At 40.0% G+C, this 24,544-nt stretch overlaps 2 protein-coding genes and 1 long non-coding RNA gene across 3 annotated transcripts in view; 1 reads left to right on the top strand and 2 right to left on the bottom strand.

Moving 5' to 3' along the window:
- Window positions 1-15,316, top strand: part of LOC125305025 — a 45,416-nt gene extending 30,100 nt beyond the window's left edge. The window contains exon 3 of the long non-coding RNA XR_007195320.1: window positions 14,702-15,316. This is a non-coding gene — a long non-coding RNA (uncharacterized LOC125305025). The remainder of the gene's footprint in view (window positions 1-14,701) is intronic.
- The window catches only part of auh (AU RNA binding protein/enoyl-CoA hydratase), a 32,127-nt gene extending 16,229 nt beyond the window's left edge, over window positions 1-15,898 (bottom strand). Inside the window, exons 1-6 of the mRNA XM_048259619.1 lie at window positions 15,658-15,898; window positions 14,834-14,901; window positions 14,633-14,720; window positions 11,950-12,036; window positions 10,650-10,742; window positions 5,233-5,289 (exon numbers count right to left, since the gene is read on the bottom strand). Of these exons, the coding sequence (XP_048115576.1) occupies window positions 5,233-5,289; window positions 10,650-10,742; window positions 11,950-12,036; window positions 14,633-14,720; window positions 14,834-14,901; window positions 15,658-15,877 (613 nt within the window). The 5' untranslated portion in view covers window positions 15,878-15,898. The remainder of the gene's footprint in view (window positions 1-5,232; window positions 5,290-10,649; window positions 10,743-11,949; window positions 12,037-14,632; window positions 14,721-14,833; window positions 14,902-15,657) is intronic.
- Window positions 15,899-16,436: 538 nt separating this feature from the next.
- Window positions 16,437-21,041, bottom strand: nfil3 (nuclear factor, interleukin 3 regulated). The gene is made up of 2 exons (XM_048259735.1): window positions 20,899-21,041; window positions 16,437-18,279 (listed from the first exon to the last, which is right to left on the bottom strand). Exon 2 carries the CDS (start codon window positions 18,133-18,135, stop codon window positions 16,732-16,734), a length of 1,404 nt encoding a protein of 467 aa, XP_048115692.1. The 5' UTR covers window positions 18,136-18,279; window positions 20,899-21,041; the 3' UTR covers window positions 16,437-16,731.
- Window positions 21,042-24,544: the final 3,503 nt, after the last annotated feature.

Genomic DNA, 24,544 nt, shown 5'->3' with positions numbered 1-24,544 from the left:
TGCTTACCACATACCTGCATGAAATAAAGTGACGAGCATCTGAAGTGTTCACCCAAAGGCAACTTTTTTATCTCTTTGCCAAAGATGTAGCTGAGTGCCAAATGGTAGCTGTTGCTGCAAGCAATTCTGACACCACCCTTTTTCCAGTAAAATCTCTGTTTTGATAATGTGGTGCTGCAACGTGACACCTCTCTCTAAGAGAAACGCTCTTTGTTAATGTGGCTTGAGTTTTGAATCTAGAATGGAATGCGATTCATATCAATTCCACAGTTGAGGACAAAACTCAATTTTGAAGCCAAGGAATTCATATACTATTTGTGGCTTGTAATGCTAAAAAAATTACTTTATTGGATTACCCCCAGTGATGTCAATGTATGTAGTATGCTCTCCACTGCAGTGTTATCCTTCATAAGGGGTTTTATTTAGTCATTGTATTAATACACACATGGGTCAGGATTTTCAGGACACTAATTATCAAACTGTATGTTCTACAAAACTGCTGGGTAGCAGCACAGATGTCAGAGAAAATACCCATTATTTCAAGTACATAATGACAAGCGCTTGACAAGCCAGCCCCGCAAGAAATACTGACTCAGGCATAATATTTTAAATACTCAGCAGCAAATACAACAATGCAAGGGTTTTTAAAGGAGTTGTCTTGTCCTCTAACAACCTATGGTTAAACTTGCACTTTTGGTCTAGATATCCAGCTTTGTTCAATCATTATGTAAGGGATAACGGCCGTCGAGGTGTCCTGTTATACGGAATTAATGGACGAGGGCGACACCTCGAAGGCTGTTATCCCGCTTATCACATAGGCAATAGTCATGCCTTTAACACGCAAAGGAAACAAGCAGTTCCATTTATAAAGAAGCCGACATGTACAACTTTTTTTTGGCCCTACAGTATAACGGCGATAGCATGGACAGTTAGCTTGTTTACAGTCGATTCCATTGTTGCAAAGCCTGCTTTCAGGCTCAACCATCGTCCTACTATGGTTGTTATAGTTACCATTCATAAGCATTGATATGGAACGGTGATTAAACTTTTTTTAACCAGATCTAAACCAGATCTACTTCATAGGTGTCCTGTTATTCAGAATTAATAGCCACCGCACCAGTCAATCAGAAAAGAGTATTTCTTCTCTCCGGGTGATAAACCTCTATACCCCATTTCTCTCTTCATGTATCCCATCACTACACTATGGCCTTTAAAGCATGTGCTACATCAGATGAAAAACAAATGTAATTCACACATTATCTTCACAGGCCATTTCTGCGTCACATAAGTCACTTAAGAAGTCATCAAAATGATGTGTATTTCTGAAGTTAAGTAAACAGCAGGATTTCATAAGAGCTAAAGATATTGCCCATGTACAGTATGTATATGTGTGCTTTGAGGTTAAGTAATTATTATTTTTTTTTTTATTCAACCATATTGTCATTTTTGAGAAGGTTTTTTTGGCGAAAACCTACCGATCAACACAGAAACTTGATCTGACCCTGATCTCTGAGACATGACCAAACAATAAAAAAGAAAATCCATCACAAAGGTCTACAATTTCACATAAACACTAAAAGATTAGGTGAAACTCAAAACTAAGTCTGTGAGAACAAGCAAGTAGTTCTGGCAACATGTTCAGCTGAAATGAAATGTAAAATTGTGCCCTCAGAAACAAGGAGTGGATGCCACCCTGTTGTCACCGTAACAGCATCCATTAAAACCACAAAAACCCACAGAATGTTTCAGCTCTGGTGTCATGCAGCCACAAGATAGTGGGATCAGACAGCAAACCTTTCATCAAAACATGTAAAAACTCCTGCTCCATGTTTATTTTCCAACGTCTACATGCGCACCAAGTTTCATGTGCCACGGTGTTTTGGTGTCCCGGTGACCAAAAATTCAGAAAGTTGATGGAAAAAGAAATAATAAACAAAAATAATAATAAAAAACTTTGAAAACTCCTATATGTCCGCCTAGCGCTAGCACTACAATAATAATGTGGGGGACTTTGTTGAATTGTTGCTCATCTCTCCTGGATAGGGACTCAAAGGTGGGAGACACATGTTGGTGGATCCACCTCCACTGATCCCTGCTGTATTTCTGCGTGGCAGTGGTAACTGGCAACTGTGTCACATCTGAGTAAAAACCGAGTAAGTACAACGTTCCAGTTGTAACAAGCCAAAGAACAAGATCCTACCGTTTGTTAGCAATGTTAACAATAGCTAACAACAGACAACTGCTAACAAAAAGTTTTTGTTGCATCTTGTTCTTACTACTTGTTGCAACCAGGCTGCAGTCAACTGTGGTCATCTGGGGTGTGAGCGTAGCCATCTTGGAAATTCAAACTGAGTACTCGGGGTTCGAACAAGCTGACAAGTAGGAACCCCTGACAACCCCTTTGCTGGGGTTTCTCACAAGAGACCATCTTCAGGGGGCATTCCAATAGCAACTTCCTGCTACCTGGGAAACATGACCTCTTAATTTCAGACCAATTGCTAGGCCTAATAGCAGGTCAGTGGGCAAATTAGTTTCATGGAAGTGCATGACAAACCATTCATTGCAGGGGAAGAGAGAAAAAAAACTTTTGCTGACGTCTTAGCACTCCATTTCCAGGGAATCGAGGGCCATGAATAAATCTGAAAGACCTGGCAGTGAGCCAAGGCTCTGTTGACCCATTTTCAAACAAGGGAGAAAGATGGCTCGCAACAGGCTGGAGCAGGAAGGCCGCTTCACTTCCCCTCCATCATATCTCTCTCTCTCTCTCTATCTGTCTGTTTGTTTGTTTGACTGACACAGGAGAGCAATTCTTAGACAATCTCAATAACTTTTCCTCAGATCAAGTGGCTCACCTACCGAGTCGGTTCAATTAAATGGGCTCTGACAGAAAACATAAGGGCAATCACTAATGTTACTTTCTGGAGTTGGGCTGGTGTTGCAGATGGTGGTGACAGCAGATGCAACTGCAGTGCACCTCTGGTTTATTTTTGCTGAAGGTAGTAACAAACACAGAAGTCTGGCTCTTGTTTGTGTACACTGACACATACTAAAATGTGGGCTTAACAGTCAAGGCATCAAATGGTCAACAAACCACAATATGATTCAGTAAAATCCGAAAGATTACTCCGAATTGAGTAAAGAATCTGGTTCAGAAATGTTAAAACATCAGCACCCAAAGTGACACCAGTGACTGAAACATTACAGTCACTCAAAAAGTATGCACAAAAATGTCCCCCTTCTACAAGTGATGGGATTTTAAATATAGAAATCACTGAAATGGAGACGGCAGTGACAAGTCTGTGAGGACATCGATAAAATGTCAAGATCTAAATTCCTACAGCACTGACATCAGTCCAATTAACACAAAGCCAGTGCTCCACCCCAAATTATGTGGCTTTCCCCATATAGAACTTTCCAGAAAATATACAGATATTTTGAAACAATGCACAGGCCATATCAATATACATTCTTTCAATTAAAAAAAGTGTAACGTTTCAGATTAAGTGATGTGCTTTCATCACAACATTTCTCAGTCTGACTTCATGAATCAGCCATGTAATTTATTCTCTAATCTGTGTCACAGCGCTAAACTGCCAAGAAGCTGATAACAAGCAACCACTCATGAGACAAGACCAGGCAACATTTCGGAATAAAGACCTCTCAGAATAACCACGACATTTGAGAAACTGAGGAAATGGAGAAAAACAGGGGAAAAAAATAATCCTTCTCTATTCAACCCCTGGCAATTGAATGTGCCATTGTGGTGTTCCTGATTCCCGGGCTCTGTGTGACAACTGTATTTTTAGCATGAGGTAACCGAAGCGGTAATCTCCTTTTATTAAAAAATTCCTTGGATGGGCTTCAGTCTTGGTGGGGCCGCAGACAGAGGCTGACCTTTGACATCCCCTGACAGATCCCCACAGCTCAAACCCCAGCTGAATAGAAGTAATGAGATGCACATAGAGAGGTACTTCAAAGAGACCATATTTTACTAGCCATACAGGACCCAGAGAAAGTTCTTGCACATTACTAAGATCACTGATTTTGGGTATGAATAAAGTCATTTTGAATGCGTTTAGGATATAATGTATTTGAACACTGGACACGACACAAAATTGGCACTAGACTAAATGTTTCTAGACAATGTGTGGAACTATACTGAGTCAATTTCTCCTTTTGTCAAGTCATACAAAAGCAATTACAGATATTCTGCATCATCTAGTTATGTCAACTCATTATCTTGAACTTGTTATAATAGCTTCAACACTAAAAAATGATTTCTTTCTCTAACTGCCCTCTTTGCCTACACGCCACAGAGTAGCTTTTGATATGAGTACAACTATTCTGGTTTATTTCATTAAAATAATTAAAATGGTCTACTGTACATGATGAGGAGCCGTTAATTATCTTTATTTAATACTTATCTTTACTTGATCTGAAGTAGAGGTGTTGACAAAAGCACAGAATCAGATCAGATGTAGTTGCTGGTAAAAATCATTCTTTTGGGAATGAAAGGTTGAAAATGCACTTTCTCAATAGTCTCAACTAAGTGAGGCAAGTAGGCAAGTAGGAATAACATCTGGTCACATCCAGTGGCCTCAAATATAGTCCACTTCAATACCTTTATTTGCAACATGGCACAGTCCCAGAACAATGCTTAGAGACACTATGACTATGACCAATTTAACACTCAATGTGCATAAGTAGTTCACTTTAAAGGACAATTATGAAAAATGAATTATGTTAATTCTGTCCACAGTCCTCTTCCTCATTCGAAGCAAAACTCATGGATCCTTTGCATCCGTGCAGATCCAATGCAATATATCTGAGGTATTTCAACTTTCAGAGCAATTCAAATCATCTCAAGTAAGGTAACAATTCTGCTTGTTATTTTCAGTGGGGTCAAGGGCAAGGTAAGAATGTCAAGTTTATTCTTTGTAAAACTTTGAAAATGACAGCCAATATAATACATCTCTGTTTGAATTGTCAAATAAGACGAGCATGAAAATACTCAGCAAACTTTCAGTCTTTTTGAGCAACATTTCAATTGATTCCACAAAGATGAATAAATCTTTCAAGTGTGCTGATGAAAATCGGAACCCTGTCTATTGGAACCATCATGTTTGTGGCGATTTCTGAAGTGTTATTTTGTTTTCTTCACAAATAGTCACAGGAAGCTCTTTTCTTTCTGAAGCTATGTGACACTGAATCGTGGATGCTGTTGTGTCTTACCTGCACCAGGAATGATGGCTAACTTTGCTTCAACCAAACCCATTTTTGCAGAGTTAGCTGTGGAAACAAAACAAATGTAGACAAACACTCAACATCTGATGAAATTGAAAAGCAGACAAGGAAATTTGTTTTTCATTTCAGTAGCTCAAAAATCAATATACTTTATTATACACCTACAGCAATGACAGGTACTTAAAATAGACTCCCATTTTGCCCTCGGCAATGATTTGCATGCTAAAAAAATGTGTGAAAGCATATGGGATATCATTCCCGCTGATGCTGCTGCGTGTGTGTGTGTGTGTGTGTGTGTGTGTGTGTGAAAATAAAAAAAATCAGGAACAGATTTAGGGCTCCAAAAAGGGAGGAGAGTGTGCTAAAAGATGAACAGAGACATCTGTTCCCTGATGATTAAATATGGACTGCTAATTAATTCTTTGACAGTGCTCTTTTCAATGAGCTTTAACACACACACACAAGTTTTTGAAACTACTCCACACACACCCTTTGTAACACTCAGTGGGACCAAAAGACAGAGGAATTATACCCATAATAAATGTACATGTTACATATGTAACACAGGACAAAACATCTTTATATACATTCAACATATGCCGCAAAGTGCCAGTAGCCACATTTACATGGCAGTTTGTGATTCCAATTAAACTATTCTGATTGGAATAGAACGTACCCCATGTAAACAGATGGCACAAATGTTTCAATCAGGTGCTCTCAAGCGCTTTAGAATCTTTGATCGGAATAGCCGCTGTTGCCTACTTGTCCTTGAGAAGATACAGCAGGCAATCCGATTGACCGTATACATGGCTGTTCAATCAGATTAGGAACGGAATACACCACCTCTTTCATCAGGGATTAAAGTGAAAAAAAAAAAAAATCGTTTGACTGAACTTTTTTCAGGCCATAAGTCATACGTTGTTCATATCTACCTATAGAGATAGCACCCCTTTTGCGGTCGCGACCTATTGGTTTTTAATGTACAAAAAGATGCAAACAGCAAAGTAAAGGGAGTATTCGCCTTATTCACACGGCGGCCATTGTTTAAACCCAAACGAGGCTACAGGGTACACTTACTATATAATTAATGCCACCTACAGGTGAATGCATAGAAAATAACAATCCTATGGTTTGTGTACCCTGTAGCCTCGTTTTAGCCGCCAATGGCCACCATGTGAATAAGGCGAATTGAGAGTGTTCTTGATTGAGATTAAGTTTTCCTGATGAACAAAAATATATTTTAGTACTATCCCTGACCATTGCTGATTACCCATTGCTGTTCTTTTCTACTGCAACAATATTGCAGAAAGGCTTTAACACACTCTTATTTAATTTCTTCAGGCCAAAAGTGTTTAAAGGGGAGATTTTTTTCTTGTTAATATGCAATTCAACACCAAGTAAAATCTATAAAATCAAGTTTGCAAGACTTCCCATTTCCTCATCAAAGTAACGAATCAGAACATTCTAGATATTGTTCATATTTCCATTTGTTGCCTCATCCGCATTTAATGAAAACATGGTAATTTTGAGTTTTACAGACAACTCAGTTTTCCAATGAGCAGCAATACTGTGTGTGCTCATGCAGGAGGTCTGCGCATTTGATAACGACAATCTGGAGACGGCGCTTTTGTCTTCAGCAACAGATTGTATAAGGTTGACAAGAGGTTGCGATGAAGGACAGGTCGTGTTGCGCTATGAACATGCGTAGCCTACTTTCTAAACGTAAAAACGGTCAGCCATAGATACACGTAGCCTACCTCTGTCGTGGTGGCTAGTTGCACCAGGTAGGGAAGATGTCCTGAAGTGCACGAACGTTAAAGCAACACCAAAGAGTTTTTTGTACATTAAAATAATGTTTCCAAAATCGTTTCAGTGGTTCATCAACTCGTAACAGATAGGATAGGGTGAACGGCACTTTCTGCATTCGCTTCGCGGCCCTCTATCGGCTATAACCGCACTATGTAAGTTTGCCGGATCGGGTAGCGGTTCTGTAGTTCGATGGAATGAGACATGAGAAACTACAAATTTGACTTGCATCTGATGTCGCAATACATCGTACTTTCATAAAATCATGCAACATTTTCTACATTGTCTGTGGACATTGTTATTTGCAAAGCTGGTGCTGGATAAACAAATAGTGCATGCGACAGAGGAAAAGTTCTTTGGTGTTGCTTTAACCTTATGGCGGTCTTCTGATAGGTGGCGTGCTAAAACGTTTTCCTATTGCATCCATAAACAATTTTCTTGCAGCGAACCGAGCAAAAGCAAACCCCTGGCACTTTAATTTCTTTACACCATGGCTTGTTAGTTCTCCGTTTCCAACAGCTGCCCATCTCCGTTTATTTTTTAACTTTTGACACCTGCCTTCCTTTAGCAACAACGCATCCATGACAGCTAGTGGCCTTGCCAAATATACGCACACAAATCATGACGCTAAGGTTCTGGTACGCCTACTGGTTGTGGTTTTGTGCTATAAATTAATAATATTTTATAGCAAAGTTTTAAGTTGACTATTTTAATTGCATGATTATTTTTTGTCAACATAGCCTACACTCACAACCTACTGTCACTGTCCTACTGTGAAAAACATTGTTGTCATAACAGACGGGATAATAAATTGCATAGGCTACGGTTTATATTGCCTCGCTTTACACATGTTAGTTGCATTGATTAAAAACAATAATAGTAGCCTACATCGGGTGGCATAGCAGGCTATCTGTTCAAGTCATAGGTGACACCCAAAATGAATGACCTCCCCTGACAAGAGTTCGCGATAGTAAGAAATTGTCTACATTGATGCACGGAAAGAACACAGCCTACGCTTCTTCTCGTATCCAAAAAAGTTAAACGGATTGGCCAACCTCATCAGCTGTCTCGATTGTGTCCCTATAATCCAACTTTTAGACCGTTATAGTCCTCCACAGAGCCATATAAAGGTAGAGTTGCGACAACTCCATTGACGCTAATGTTCCATTTTTTTTCAACAATGGCGACTAATGGAAGCCTCAAATAGTTCCCGAAAGTTAACAATTTATAATAGCAGCAGTGCAGTTACAGACTGTTTGTTGCCAACATTTCAGACTCAGATTTACATTATTGGCTCATCCGAATAATAATAATAATAATAACAGTAACAACAGTAATAGTAGTAAAGTAATAGTATTAATAACCTAATTATAATAATAAACTATTTATGTATCGACTATGACAGCTTTTCTGCTGCTCGATCAGTTTTTATCAGTTCTTATCAAATAAATTAAAAGAGGCTAAAACCCAATAAATGTGCCACACATAATAACCTAATATAAGATAAACCTTGCCTATACCATTTCAATTAGGCAGCACTAGGCAACACCACAAACGAGCTGTCATTAAGTTTTTGCGTTTGTAGCCTACAACTTTTATGACGTGATGTGTCTTGGGCATTTAGCTTTACCATCATGTCAACATAGTTGTAACGTTATGCAATGCTCATCTAGGCTATGGATTTAAGTAGGATAAAGTGCAACTGCTTCCCCAAAACAATTCCTCCATAACTGTGGATTTAAACGTTTGATATGTGGATAACTTTCAGTGGACTAAACACATAAAAGGTAAGATTTTGTTATCATAAAGCTAGCTGGTTCGTTAAATATGGCGAAGCATATTTACAGCCAACTTTGTAGGCCTACTTGCAGCAGTGAAATTGAGTTTGTTGTTAACATTGTTGGTAACGTAAACGTTTCTTCAGTTAGGAGCAGGACTGTTTTTTTTTATTTTGCATTCATTTTCATTGGCCAAAGCTAGCCTATGCATGAGAGAAACTAGATTTGAGGGAGCTGCAGCTGTTAGCATCTGCAGGTCATATTAACACAGCAGGGCACACTAGCCCAGTGATGAAGGATGAAGGATCGTAAAAATCCCCATCCCCAGAAAGTTTCAAACCAAGCTTGCGCTGATGATGCATGATCACTGATCAAATTGCTATTTTCTGACACAATGCACACCATTTCCAGGTGCTCACCTGTCTGAATCTCAAGCTCTTTAGCCTAGCATCTGCTGTTCACAGCACGGTGAATGACAAACGATGACAAAATGCTGTTCATGTTTATGAGTTCATATCCTGGTTATTTATCGAAGGACTTACATGTCACGTTTTATATTTTATTATGATCACTCGCATTACCATGGGGTTACTAAATAGGTAGGTCTAATGCTACGGTTAACTTAGAATGCCCACCATTACACTGGAGATGTTAAAAAACGTTTAAACTTGTTTTATTCTGCCGCGACGATAGGCTAGGCTTGGCTAGGTAATTCGCTCATTAGCTCAGATCAGTGACTACCAGAGGAAACGCGGGGTAGAAAGCTCAAACAAGTAAATGTTAGAATAGCTGTGTTACAGTTTCTCGTTGCAATCAAAATTTCACAGGAGCTCCATGCGCTTTTGTAGGCTACACGCAGTCTCAAAAACACTGTTTACAGCTTTTCGAGTCACTGTACGAGGTCATTTATTTTATATAGCGATAATTTAGATACACTTATGGGGTGGGTGCAATAGCGTTTTCTAAAGAATCTCTTCTTTTGTACAGAAATTAATATTAAGTGACACATACATAAAAGGGCGGAAAAAAACGTCACCTTATATAGCAGGCTAAGATATAAGGTCTGGAATTTAATTTAATATTGTTGTAATGGTAGGATAACTACATAGTTTACACAATAATTACACTGTGTTATAAATATTGTATATCAATGCATTTATTGACTGTCAATTAACCAAAATCGTGGCTCTGTCTATCATTGAACAGTAGCCTATTTAATGCATTCTAATCCATTGTCAATCACTTCCGGGAACTATTTGAAGTTTACATGAACCACGTGACCTTAACGAATTTTGAACACCCATTGTCACAACTCTACCTTTATATGGCTCTGGTCCTCCATACGTGTTCTTTTTTTTTTTTAAGCAAACGCTCGAGACAAGTGTGTAGCTACAACATAGACAAAGAAACTCATGGCTGACTTATCTTCTTGAGTGGTCACTGATTGAGACACAGAAAGTTCTCAAGAACACTATTAGGTCTTTAAACATTTACCTAATATTTGTAGTTGCCTTAAAAAAGGAAAAAAAAAAGGTGACAGTCCCCTCCCCCCTCCTATTTTTTTTCTCATCGGATCTGCATCGATCTCAAATATGACATTTCTAAAATCAAATTGACGGAAATCCGTCCTACGACGGAGAACTTTAATTGTCTTTCATTCTGATCGGATCAGGCATTTGTATTCCGATCGAGGTGTTTATGAGAATTTCTGTTCAGATTAAGCCATTATTCCGTTTATAATCGGACTAAAAGTGTCCGTGTAAACTTGGCTTCAGAACATCTGAATGCAGCATGAAAAGGGGGGATAAGGAGCCAACTCACAAGCTACTCTGATATCACAGGCCAATGCCATTTCAAGGCCTCCACCCAAAGCGGCTCCATCGATGGCTGCAATCGTGGGCATCGGGAGATTACCTGTGTTGGACAAAACACTGGAATGTATGAATGATCAAATTTAAAAACTTCTCTCACACACTCATTCACTCACTCTCTCTCACTCAAAAGCTTCTGTCTTTTCAAATTGGCTCACTGTATGGACCCAAGGGAATTCTGTCATATGATAATTTGTCCCAAGTATGTGTGTCTCAGTCCCTTAAATGTGATAATTTAATTATGTTTAACAGGCACTGGGAAACTGTGGTTGCAGTGCAGACAGTCTTTAATGAGTCATCACATTCTAAAACACTTTGTTTAATTCATCACACTTTGTTCAAATGACTTAAACAGACTTCTCCATCACATACAGAGCATTTGGTCACAATAGTTTTCTATGACTTTCCTATGAGTTTCCTTTCCCCTAATCTACTGGCCTGGTTTCACCAGTGAAAAAAAACTGAGCTGATTTACAGGCGGGCTACTCACACCGCATAAAAATAGTTGAATTCAAAATCTAAGTGAGATAAATAAGATTAAATCAAGTGAATATGTACTTATTTTTCTAATATCTGCTTATTACAAGACATTTTTGCCTTGTACTAAGTGAAATTCTTCTTGTTCTATTGGCAAATCTTGCCAGATAATTATGCTTATTTTAAGTAGTATTTCCACAAAACAAGAAATTTTCACTTGCAAGATTTGCCAACAGAACAAGAAGATTTTCACTTATAACAAGGTCAAAACGGTGCAAAAATGTCTTGTTATCAGCAAATATTAGAAAAATAAGTACATATTCCCTTGATTGATTTAAGAAAGGGATAACGGCCGCCGAGGTGTCCTGTTATACGGAATTAATGGACGAGGCCGAGGGGCAAAATACTCCCCGACGCGCAGCGGATTGTTGCCTCCGCCTGAGTCCATTAATTCCGTATAACTGGACACACCTCGAAGGCCGTTATCCCGCTTATCACCCGGTTGCCACTGTAAAGCAAAGGAAACACGTGGTTCCATTTAAAAAGAATACTTTTTTTTTTTCAGAAAAGAGTATTTCTTCTCTTCGGGTGATAAGCTTATTTATCTCACTTAGATTTTGAATTCTTGGATTTTTTTGCAGTGCATCTATGCTCTAGAATCAACAAAACAATAGTAACAATGATAGAGACAGAACTTCAGCTCCAGCTCCTTGGCAACATCCTGGATGCGAGGAAATAATAATAAAAAAAAAATGTTACAGAGCACAACTCACCAAGTTCAGTGATTAAGCCCCGAGCTTTCGTAACAAACGGTCCCACTTCGCTCTGGTGCATTTTTGCTCTCTCTTTGAGGTCCGCCCCTGTTTAAGCATATAAGAAATATATAGATGGGAAAAAAACATTGGTATAGAGACAGTTGCAGTATGTCTCCACACTATATTCACTGTTACTGAACTTACTGTGCTTAAAAAAACTGTAGTAGTCCCAGGTTGCACTCCAAATTTAACATCACATTGGAAGAGTTTACCTACTTTTGCAATATAGGCCACTTCTCTGAACTGATTTTGATGTGCAACTTTATTCATGCTTGTATACTTTAGACAGACTTTTAATTCATCTTCAATTCCATTACCGTATTTTCCGGACAATAAGTCACACTTTTTTTCATAGTTTGGCTGGTCCTGCGACTTATAGTCAGGTGCGACTTATATATGAAAAAAATTATATAATTGAACATGTTTTTAAATGTTTATTTATATTAACTGACATGAACCCTACATGAAACATTACCGTCTACAGCCTAGAGAGAGCGCTCTCAAATGCACAAGTCCTGTGCACTTTCAGTCAGAGATTAGTGCTTGTGCTATGCCTGAAACACACGTGCATACTTAAATCCTCAAATGGCCGGGATTCTATTTATAGCCGGGCCTCAGATTCGGACAAATAAAAGCCAGTATAATTTTGTTTCAATTTAACTCATAAAAGAGCTCTTTTTAATCATTTATATTGTTGGTTGGTTTAATATTGTTGCCAATGAAAAGTCATCTTCCCACACCATGAGTCTCCAACACGTTGCTCTCAAGCTACCAGTCACACGCAGCCCTTTTCTGAGCTAGAGGCTGAAGCAATAACCTACATTTAAACACAATTGTTGCTACCAGGCATCAGCCTACAAATTTTAAAAAAAAGTAAATCATGCATAATTTAACAAATAACTAAATTTAGGCTATCTTAGACCTTTTTGGCTATACGGAATACGGTTTCACGTGCAGCACAGCACACGTTCCATAAATGAATGAAAGCGGATGCCTTATATCGCAATAAGCGGATGGAAATCCCAACACTCTTTCATACATGAAACTTAATAGTGAACCATTAAATACCCCACAGATTTCAGTGGTCATCAGTCCCAATATTTAGCAGTCCAAACGTAAATCAAATCTCAAATTGAACATCTTCTGCTTTTGATAGCCTACCGGTATGCCGCTCCAAACGAAAAGTAGGCATATGTCTCACAATAAAACGCAAGAAATAAAGGCCTATAGCTGATCGCTGTTTTGCTACTAATTATCTTTCACGTAATGAATATGCACAGAAAGTGAAATTAGGCCTACTATGCGCTCCGTGTCTGTAGCTGTCTGTTCACGTCCGCAATCGATTATAACGTTCCTCAAATGGAGAACACATCCATGTTCTCTCGCGTTATAGGCGGTCATGCTTCTGTGTTTGTCCGTCCAGTCAATAGTCCCGCATTCAGGCCGCTCCATTATTAGATTAATGTCAGACAGCGCTGTAAAATCTGTGGGAATTTCTCGCATTATGATGGCTAGAGTTGCGGGACTTTTATTAGTATGCTCAATAATTTATGCGCAATACCCGCAATCCCTGCATTCTCCACATTTTTAGCAAAATTTTCATGTACCACATCAGCATTTTTGTTCATTGAATCTTTTGTAAATTGCTTTACAATTACAGTCGGGCCTATAGGCCTATTGCCTGGCTTGCCTCAGCTTCGGTCACATCCTTTTAAAACCGTCTTTTTCTCTATCGTGAGAGTTTAATCTGCTGCCAGCTTGTTACTCCACATCGCCCAAAATGCTTGATTGCATTGCATTCTCCACATTTGTAGCTAAATTTTCATGTATCATATCAGCATTTATGTTAAGTGAATATTTTGTAAATTGCTTTACAATTACCATCGGGCTTAGGCCTATTGACTGGCTTGCTTCAGTCACGTCTAAAACTGCATCTTTTTCTCTCTAGTGAGCATTCAATCTGCTGCCAGCTTGTGACTCCACATCGCCCAAAATGCTTGATTGCATTGTATTCTCCACATTTTAGATACATTTTGGTGTACCACATGGCATTTTCTTTCAGTGAATCTTTTACCTTCCTGCCTTCCTCTTGGCTGCCTTCACTCCTTCGTCTTCATTAACATTAATCTTTTTGGCCTCAATAATCTAGTTACATAGTCTCTGTTTTTGGTTTTGGATTTTGTTAAATACATTTCTAAATAAATGCGACTTATAGTCCGGTGCGACTTATATATGTTTTTTTCTTGTTCATGATGCATTTTTTGACTGATGTGACTTATACTGAGGAGCGACTCATAGTCCGGAAAATACGGTAATTCCTAAAGGAAAACTCTGACTATTTTTTCACATAGATCTCGGTTTCTCGAGGTCACCGAGTAGTATCGGTACGAGAAAAAAAAAACAGGCAGCTACAGTGCTACACTCTGGGAGCATGATTTAAAACAATTTAATCTAAATTTATCTATTGTGAGGCTACATCGCTTGAGACAGTTGTAATACACATCCTAATATACTTTGACCTCTGCCAGGTGACATACCTTAGCATGCAATCTTTGTTCTTTGCATTGCAATATTCAATTGAGAGACTACAGTGCACTACTTCATAACATTACCTGTACTCTAATCTTCAACATCACCTTACCTGCACAGAATATTCCAGGCACCATACTGCATATGACCACTGTGCGTACTTTGTTGTTCTTCTTCACAGATTCTACTGCTTCAGACATCTGGAAGACAACACGACAGAGCACTGAGAGACTTCAAGTCACTTGGAACCTTATTCTGAACTTTTTTTGCCCTGTTAGAAGACTTGTGTAGTAGGTTTTCCACTGCTACTCACCAGATTCACAAGATTTTTGCTGATGGCGTTTTTCGCTTTTGGTCGATTGAGGCCGAAGACTACAATTCCTAAACGAGAAGCATTAGTTACGATTTGTCACTGTGCTATAGAAAATGATTCTGATGAAATATCAGCTTACAATTAAGCATTCATAACAAGCAACTGTATTATGGAGAACCATAAACTGCTTAGTATTATGTTACATAACCAAGTGAGGGGGTGTTTTTCACATTCAAAATGCAGTCCTCTTATGATTAAAGTGTTAGATTCTGCAGTATGGAAAATATGATTGTAAAACTGAATAGAGCATCTACAAACAGCATGGAGGTTGCTCTCTAGTTTCAGGTGATCACGTGTGTTGAAGGTTACTAAGCAACAGATACTGCCGGGAGGAGCTTGCGAGTTAAGTTGTTTGTTAGAGCAAGAACTTGGCTGATTTAAGGGGGACGGCAGTCTATGTTTTGGTGAATTTATTAACAAAATGTCAGCCAATGCAATGTGTTACGTCTTAACTTCAGAAAGCTTCAGAATCACTTCATAGTGCCGACTGATTTCATTCTCACATATCTGACTGATAGGCCTAAATGTTATCCTATTCAACCCTACACACATTTACTTTATACATTGTAACATTAACCGTTTGCATTCATGTTCCACTGACGGTGCATTTCATACCATTTCAAGATGTTTTCAACTAGTGTGTTTGTGATTGGGACTACGTTAGGAAACCATAGGATTAAGCTATGCAGAGTTTCTGCAGTTCATTCTCTAATTGTAAGATACATAACAGCAAGAAAAAAGTGATGTTGAATTCTAAAATCTACCTGAATCATCACCGTCCAAATATCTAACGATTAGGTCGTCTCCGGACTTCGAGTCTGAGCTGTATTGACGGACTCCTCCATGCGCTGCAGAACGGACATAATGTATTTTGTTACCGAATGCATGATTAATAGCGTCCTGCAATCTGCAAACTCCGTCAAGACTGTTCGTTTGGGACCGAAAAGCCTGAGACAGGACTCTGCAACCAGCAAGAACCGCCATGCCGCTTTGCTGCAGTGTTTCTTTGACTTTCAACTTTGAACTAGTGACGTAATTTGAGAACACGTGACCAACTATTCCTGTCGCAGAATGGAGTTCCCTCAATGCGAAACATTTTGGATAGGACACTGAAAAAAGACAATGTAGACATTGAAATAACCTAGCTTTTTACTTATCCTTGTCTGGTTACTTATAATTTTATTTGCAGGTTATATAGCCTATTTTACCACTATATCAACTTGAAGGAGTTATTTACAACTTGAACTTGAAGGGTGAATAGCTTGCCAACTGATGTTTGATTTCAAGTGATAGTTTGGACAACTGAAAATGTAGATTTTTCAATTTATCAAAACACATTTTAAGTTAGTCTCCTGTTTAGCTTATTTTTTGTATTATGACTCATCACCAATCTTGAGGATGGGCTACCCTTCATCACTGCCAGAGAGCTGCTTGAAGCAAGGCCTAGTCTGCATGATGTGCACTGCCAAGTATGTGACCTGACTTTGCCTTGTTCCTTTAAGTGTGTTTATGCAAGTAAACCATGAATGCAGGACTCACATCATTCAGTGCTTACATACATTTATTGTAAACAACAGCAACAAAAAAGTGTATTGTGTACAACAAAAACTTGAAAAGTCAACATTTAATTTGCATGTACATTAGCCTGACAGTGGCTTCTGGGCTACAGATGGAGTTTCCAAGAGGGCACACCAAACTACAACAATAAGTGCACAACACACCATTAATTATCAGCATTCTTTTTTGTTTTCTCTTTTATTTTTATACACCATATGAGTTGCACAGTGCAGTAGCGAAACAGTGGAAAACAGGCGTTGTGCAAAACAGAAGGTGAACACTCAGTTTGAGAAACAGACTTTCGAGACCGCGTCACGGTCAGTAGTGCTTTTGGTCGACTCGATCACAGACCCTTGTCGATGGGTTATCAGTCTTTTGAGCGAGGCTACTTCTGCGGACAGGCTGGCAATGCCCTGTTTCAAGTATAAGTTCTCAGAGTCTGTGCCGGCGTAGGAGTTCTCATTAAGATTGACCAGAAGTTTGTCAGTCACCAGGTCTGGAGAGCTCGGGCAGATGACTCCACCTGCCTTGGGCGTCTCCATACGTTCTTTGTGCCAGAGCTCTGGTCTTTGGTTCCAGTTCTGAACGTTCGTCACTTGAAGGGACAGTGGGCTGAAAGAGGACTGGATGTATTCAGGTATGTCATTCTGGCCCACTGGGTAGCCCCCCGTCCTGGACATCTCGACGGGAGATGAGGACTTCCCTGAGGAGTCGTAGTCGGGATCAATGGCCTCCACCTTTATCTGGATCGCCCGGGCCTTGATGCGCAGCTTGTGGGGCAGGGCCGAGGAGCCAGAGTCTGGCACTTTGAGGGTGGAGACGATTACACTCTTTGGGTCGCACCCGGTGGGCATGGGGCCCTTGGGCACCTGCTGCTCGTCCTCGCCGTCGGACGACTTGCTCATGGTGACATCGTCGCCGTCCGAGGTCCTGGGTGAGTTGCTAGACGACCTGGTGATCTGCAGGAGTGGCGAGGGCTGGGAGTACGGCCCAGGGAATGGGTTGCTCAGGTAGTTCCTGTACAGTTCGTAGGGACTTGCCTGATCACGGGGATAGCTGCCGTTTTCAAAGGGCTCCTGCTTTATGCCCTCCGAGGTCCGGCAAATGCCCGCCAGGGGGCTGGCCTGGGCGGCCGCACTGGAATCCGACCCCTCGGACAGGCTGCTGTGCGGCGAGTGCTTGATGACAGATATGCAGCTGCTGCCCAGCCTGGCTGGGTCCAGCTCCCGGTTGTAAGGGCTTTTGGTGGGGCTGGGCAAGAGATAGTCATGGTAAAGTGCCGCGGTGGTGGTGGAGATGTTCTGCACCTCCTGGGCGTAGACAGCCGAGCTGACAAGGCCGTACTTCAGCTTGAGCGAGAGCAGCTCAGCCTTCAGTGTGGCGTTCTCCTCGCCCAGGGCCATGAGCTTGTTCTCCAGCACCATGTCGTTGAGACGCCGCTTCTCTCGGGAGCGTTTGGCCGCCTCATTGTTCTTGCGCCTGCGCTCCCAGTACAGGCTATCCTTCTTCTCGTCGGGGATGAACTCACGCTTTCGCCGGCAGGGGGTGGATTTGGCTCTGAAAGGGATGCCGGACAGCTTCTGACCAAGCAGGTCTGTGTCCGCACCCTGTAAGGCAACAGCAAGGACCAGGGCATCCTCTCCGTTGAAGTGCCCATTGGTGGGCTCCTTCTTGATGGTCTGCATATTACATACAAGTGCTGTGATTTTAGTTGCATAAAGTATTCAGTGCTGACTCATTGTGTTTAGAGGTCTTTAAGTTTGTCCCAGAGGGTGAAGCTGCACGTGTATATGCAGGCGAGATAATATTTGGTGTGCCTTGTGAAAGACCTGTGTTGAGGGGCAGAAGAAAACATATGTATCAGTATTGGTAACATATCAGATATTATGCAGTTATTAATCAACAAGCAAAATATTTCACAGTATGATCCAGGAACTGAATGAACAGGGGGAAATTAACTGAGATTGACAAAAACTCTTCAACAGTTTAATTCACATTAACTGCGAATTACACTTAATTGTCTACTAGTTTAGCCTTATATTCCCCTTTCTGTTTAAAGTAACTTCCTGGAAAAGTCAGCTAAATCAGAATTTGGGAATAGGCCTTATGACAAAACTTTAACAAAAATCAGCTGGTAGTTTGGGACTCATTGTTAATGAAGTTAATGAAAGCTACACTATGAGAACCAAACTATGATAACATGACCAAAATACAGTTCAAGGTAAGGTGATACAAGCACACTTTTTGTAGTTTAATCAATAATGTTATTGTTTTGTAGAAGCAGTAACAACAAAGTTATGTAATAATTATTTTATCTATTTAATGTTATGCTACCTTACCTTCATAAGACAAAGCCAAACTGGCAAAATTACCTAAACTAAGCAGAATTAGGTTCTAAGGGCAAGGGAAAATATTTACTTTAAAAAAAACCATTTACCATCACGAAAATATACATGTAGGAATATTGTGCACCATTTACAATATGTATTACATATTTTATGTTGATGTAAGTTGTGAAACAGCTCCAAAATTCAGCCAGACACGCCTAGGTCCCCGTACGTGCACGAGGTGCTACAAATTATGCAATGCCTAAGCGCACGGCACGAAGCGTTACATATGATGTCATCACTAGAGGTTGGAAAGGCTGCGACACACATGTAGGCTAAATCAGTGTGCGTTTTTAAACGTTTTAATACATTGTAATCCATGAGATAACTGTGCTGTCCCTTTAACGTGCAAATGTGTTATGTGTCGTCGGCAGTTCGAAAACACTACCTCCTGTCGCTAAGAATAGCCACCAGCCCAAAGATTGATTGCCTCTGACCTTCAATGCGGCGTTCTGCTGGCTGAATGAAAAGTCAGGAGGCTGAACCCAAAGTAAACGAGTACGATATATTCACTACAGACATGTATAAAACACAAGCAAAATGGTTTTCCGCGTGTAAGCATTTCGGCAAGAAATTAAATGAAGATGATATGCGACATAACCATGTTTCCTGCTTTCCAGAACTGATAGCGAGGTTTCATAAGGCTCGTCTCCCAGGAGCGAGGAACAAAGGAATGTGACCAGCCATGATCATCACACGTGGCTGAGCAGATACAACAAAATAAAAACAAACGGGGAAATTCATAATCCTTCGCCAAACTCCTTAAAACATTAACCTAATTGAACGACTGATGCCTGGTATTTTCGAGTGATTTTTAAACCTGCTTGGGTTACCCTAAGAGACGTTATTCAAATTGACTGCGGTCTTGTGAAGTGCAGTCAACAGACTGTTGCGGAAAATATATAAACACTGTATCCACGTTCATATCAAGCCAAGTCGCACTTTGCCTAACTTAAGACACTAATGACAGGCCATGATAAATGCGGAGTGGCTTAACATTCTTGCCTATTACTGACAACTGCATTATGTATTGGCCTTAATCAACAGGCTCCTTTAAATGTTGACTTTATTGATTATCATTTTAGTGTTCATAAAAATGCTTCGTATCGTTTATTCGTAGGCAGTAAAAGCGCACCCTGAAAAGTTCGGCAATGTGTGTACCGATAGGCAACGTTCGATTAGGGAGGTGAAGCTGGGACGAGCGGATAGCTCGTTCACCGTCATGTCCCAATGCCCCAGATTCCTTCATTGTGTCAGGATTATAAAATAAGCGTGATCAGCTCTCCTCGCCCGATTGCTGGCATATTCTATAGTCACTAACATTATGTAAGGCTAATTTGCTAAGTTTTGTAACGCAAGACTGCTGTTTTTCATAAGCCGATCAAAAACAAAGAAGCACAGTGAAATTACTACTGGTTTACAGTGTAAAGTGCGAGATTTTTTTGGATGTGGATTGGCTTAGAGTCTATACTCGTTTAAAGCATTCATGCAAAACGCAGGATTTCTGCCAAATGGATGCGCAGGCTCTTGTAAATTATCCAACATTATTCAACTTATCTGCACGCGTAATGACAAGCCCTATATTGATTGTGTCCAGCCGACTGAGTGTTAACAACCTCGGTATACCCACCCACCCACATTGAATTCTGGGTCACTATGCCGTAGCCAATTTGATATGGTGAAGAATGCGTGTTTATAAATATCCAAACACAACTATCCTGAGTGATCACCAATAAAAACAATCTAACTGTTGCAATATCCCAAGCTTTTATAGAATAAATGGAGGGTGTCCTCCAAACTGCGCAACTACAAAGGCAAATAACTATAAAATAAACCTGTTTGTCTGCCCGACACAAGAGTATTTTAGCCAGAACACGTAATATTTCAACATTTGCAATCTTTCATATTTATAAATAATAATAAACCTAAATGCAAGCCTCCGGTATAAGTAAACAGAGGGCAAGTAACCGTCCTAAATTTAGCTTAGAGTCCGCTGACGTTACCGGTAGCGTTAGAATGAATTATAAGCAAGGAAGACTTCTAAGATTAATTTAAAATTACCTTTACAAAATGGTAGTCCAACACTTCGCAAAACGGGTTTCGTGGTGTGTAGGACAAGTAGAAATCATTTTGTAAACCATTTGTATGTCTAAGGTGGTGTTTCCTTGTTTCTCCCCAGCTTTTTCCTCCCGGAGTGACTACTGCCTCATGGATCTGTGTTAGTAGGTCACTAAGATGTGTATTGGCAGTGCGTGGTTACTGACATCGCACTTAGCCAATCGGCGTCCAGCATTTTCTGATTTGAGCCAATGATTCGTTTTTGAAGTAGACATATCAATGCAAATGAATGAGTCTGTGCCGAGCAACACTCTGTAGGCTGCCCCGGGATACATCTAAACTCTTATCCAACAGAGTACATCAATTGCATAAGTAGACATAACTTTTTCATACAATGGCACATACCTATGCCGTGACTTATTATGAAAACGGGACACGGGAAAGATCAGACTTACGCGTAAACACTAGCCTATCCTGTACACTACACCATTCTCACGTTGTCACGAGAGGAAAACTATGAAACAATAACGTATTAAGAACTCGGTAAAGTGTACATTTCAGATTTATCCCATAAACCCATCGAAGCTCCGATCAGTATATTTGTTATACCCAGTGCGATAAGTGTGTGAAGAAAATAAGCCCCTCACCATTTTAAAAATCATAAAACCTGCAATTTGATTAGGCTACTTTTTGACCTTTTCTTTTCATACAGGGGTCAATGTGGCCTGTCAACTGCATGCCGACCTCATGGAATAAATATGAACTAGTCTATACCACCATTTGATTATGCAAAACAGTTGGGTACGGAATCAACACACCAAGCAACACTGACACCTTTCGATTGATTTAGGATTCGAGTTGTACAAGTTAAATGATCAGGTAAGGTGTAGCCTATTAAGTTAGTTAAGACATTAAAATGAAAACTAAAAAGTACAAATAAATGAACGGATCAATGAAAACTAAAAAGTACAAATAAATGAACGGATTACAATATATTTTAATTGTGTATCGCTGACCGACTGAAACATCATTTTTGTCTGATTTCTACTGTCCATACACTCACTGGCCTACTCCAATCAATCGACACAATTATCAGGCACTTTACATTTCTATGCATGATCATTATTATTAGCAACACATTGTGTTAAAGGTTACAGGACCCCACAAATAATTCCACCTCGATATTTCCACGAAGGTTCGATATCAAGTTCAAGTACGCCATCTTCTGGGGCGCAATGTGCATTCAATCTCCTCATGCCCGCATGCCTCTGAGGAAACGAAACGATTAGGCTAACTAAACAACTGGTGAACTAAATTGAACCGAATAAAATCCCAAACTATTATATTACTGTAATAGTGCCCATGTGATTGTAATGAGCCTTCTAAATAAATGAATGAATAACCTTTTCGCAAACATAAGCGCACAGATTCATCTTCTATTCTCACCACCAGTCAGTGAATCAAATAGCCTATATATGACATATCAAATTTAAAATATTGAACTAAATATTTATCCAAAATCAGATGGAGCAGAGTACATTTTCTCCATACAATGCTCCCTCACATCCAGGTTGACAACTTCATTATGTGAATAGGCACCAATCTGGTTAAACGGGCATGTTCGAGTACAGTTAATACTAGGCAAAGACATATGGGATTTGCCCATGTTAAGAGTGTGTTTTATTATATGCAGAATACACGTGCTTTACTCAAATATCCATGCGTAAAGACAACACGGAGTTTCGCTTACCAAATTCAGTTGGCTTTGGCAGTATGGACTAGTGTCCTCCGATTACAGAATATAACAATAGTAGACAATCCCAAAGTAATTTTAAAACATGTACTTTAGCGACTATGGTCCAAACACACATCTAAAACAATGTAAACATTATGTTGACTGTCTGTCAGCGCACCACAAGTATTGAATATTGTTTATTGGAAGTCGTGTCTCAGTTCCATCAAGTATAGGCCCACTCGCATCTCGCATCAGTTTATCTTCTTCAGGGGCGCATCTGTATGTGTTCATAATCGGACTGTCCTGGTGTGTTCTGCCGGCTTTGAATCGTAATTTGTGAGGCAGAAGAGGCATCGCAGCACCGTTGTCTATTGGTTTAATGCATTCTACAGCTTTTGCCACTTCAGCAATCTCATAACTTCTGGAATCACTCGGACGCACATATTTTGGGTTAGCCAACAATGCTGCGTGACTACCTAAAGCCTTTGCTTGGACTTTTCCAGTTTGTGCTGTTCCACATGTAGGGTTTGGGTATTCCCAGAGTTGATTAATCTGTGGCGGTATTGTTCCATTTAATCCAAAATCAGATGGAGCAGAGTACATTTTCTCCATACAATGCTCCCTCACATCCAGGTTGACAACTTCATTATGTGAATAGGCACCAATCTGGTTAAACGGGCATGTTCGAGTACAGTTAATACTAGGCAAATTACTTGATGGGAAGTAGTATACAGGGAGAACGTCTGATCCAGCGTTCATGGGGGTTAGGCCTATGTTGGTCAGCGGTGGGAGACAAGAGAATTTAGGTCTACCTTGTCTCTCATACGACACAAAATCCATTCCACGTTCTGGCGTCGATTGCGAGGGTGCGAGAAAAGGTGTGTGCCCAAGGGCGTCATAAGGGCAGTGTTTCATTGGATCCTGGTGAGCTTGTCTGTCGGGGTTACTGGTCTGGACTGAGGACAGTACAACTTTTAGTTTTTCATTTTCATGGAGGAGCTGGACGGCCCGGGTCTCCAGCAGGTACTCCTCCATTCGTTTACGCTGCCTTGACCTCTTCGCTGCCTCGTTATTCCGGTTCCGTTTCAACCAATAATTGCCATCCTTTTGTTCATCTGGAATGAATTCTCTTTTGCGTCGTGTCCCAACATTCGCTTTGACTGCAGAACCTGACTTGATACCTAGGATGGATTTAGCGTAAACATTATAAGCGTTGCCAGGAGTGCACCTGCAGTTTGGTTCCTGCAGATGAAAGCAATGAGCCATTAGAAAAACTGCGTCGGAAAGAAGTTTTGGACCCTAATGATGTTTCTTTGCAAGGGAGGTTGGCTGAGCAGAGATATCTGCCTTATCATCTAGTGCTTTGCGAGTCGCAACTGGAAAATGCGCTGTCGTTAACAACTCCCCCCTTGATAAATATTAGGACACTAAATCCAATTTATTTAGAAAATTCTTACGACCACGCCCCATATGTTAAATGAGCTTTTTGTATGGCCAATCACTATAACTGGATGTCTAAAACTCGTAACTGTCACGTAGACCAACGTCCACAGAGACAGGTTTCCTCAAACTTTCATAACGGCAAGTGGCAATTCTCTTCCTGGGTTTGACCACAAATTTGTCTGATTTAAAAATGTGAAGTACATGATTTCGTTCCTGTGCCGAGGCAACAGGATGCTATGACTATGAAACATAATTACTTTTTCCTATAATTATGTATTCCTATTTATTATTATTATTATTATTATTATTATTATTATTATTATTATTATTATGTTGTACATAATATTCACCAAATATCATTTAGGTCTTTCTCCAAAACAAGCACATAGGACATATCACATAGCCTACTGATTCAGTGTAATCTTTTAGCAACATACTCACAAAAACATTAATAAATTAAACCGCTAGAAA

Source organism: Alosa alosa, chromosome 12 (assembly GCF_017589495.1).
Source record: "Alosa alosa isolate M-15738 ecotype Scorff River chromosome 12, AALO_Geno_1.1, whole genome shotgun sequence".
Lineage (NCBI taxonomy): Eukaryota > Metazoa > Chordata > Actinopteri > Clupeiformes > Clupeidae > Alosa > Alosa alosa.
Note: the sequence above shows the minus strand (reverse complement) of the source record. Positions and strands in the feature narration are given on the sequence as shown.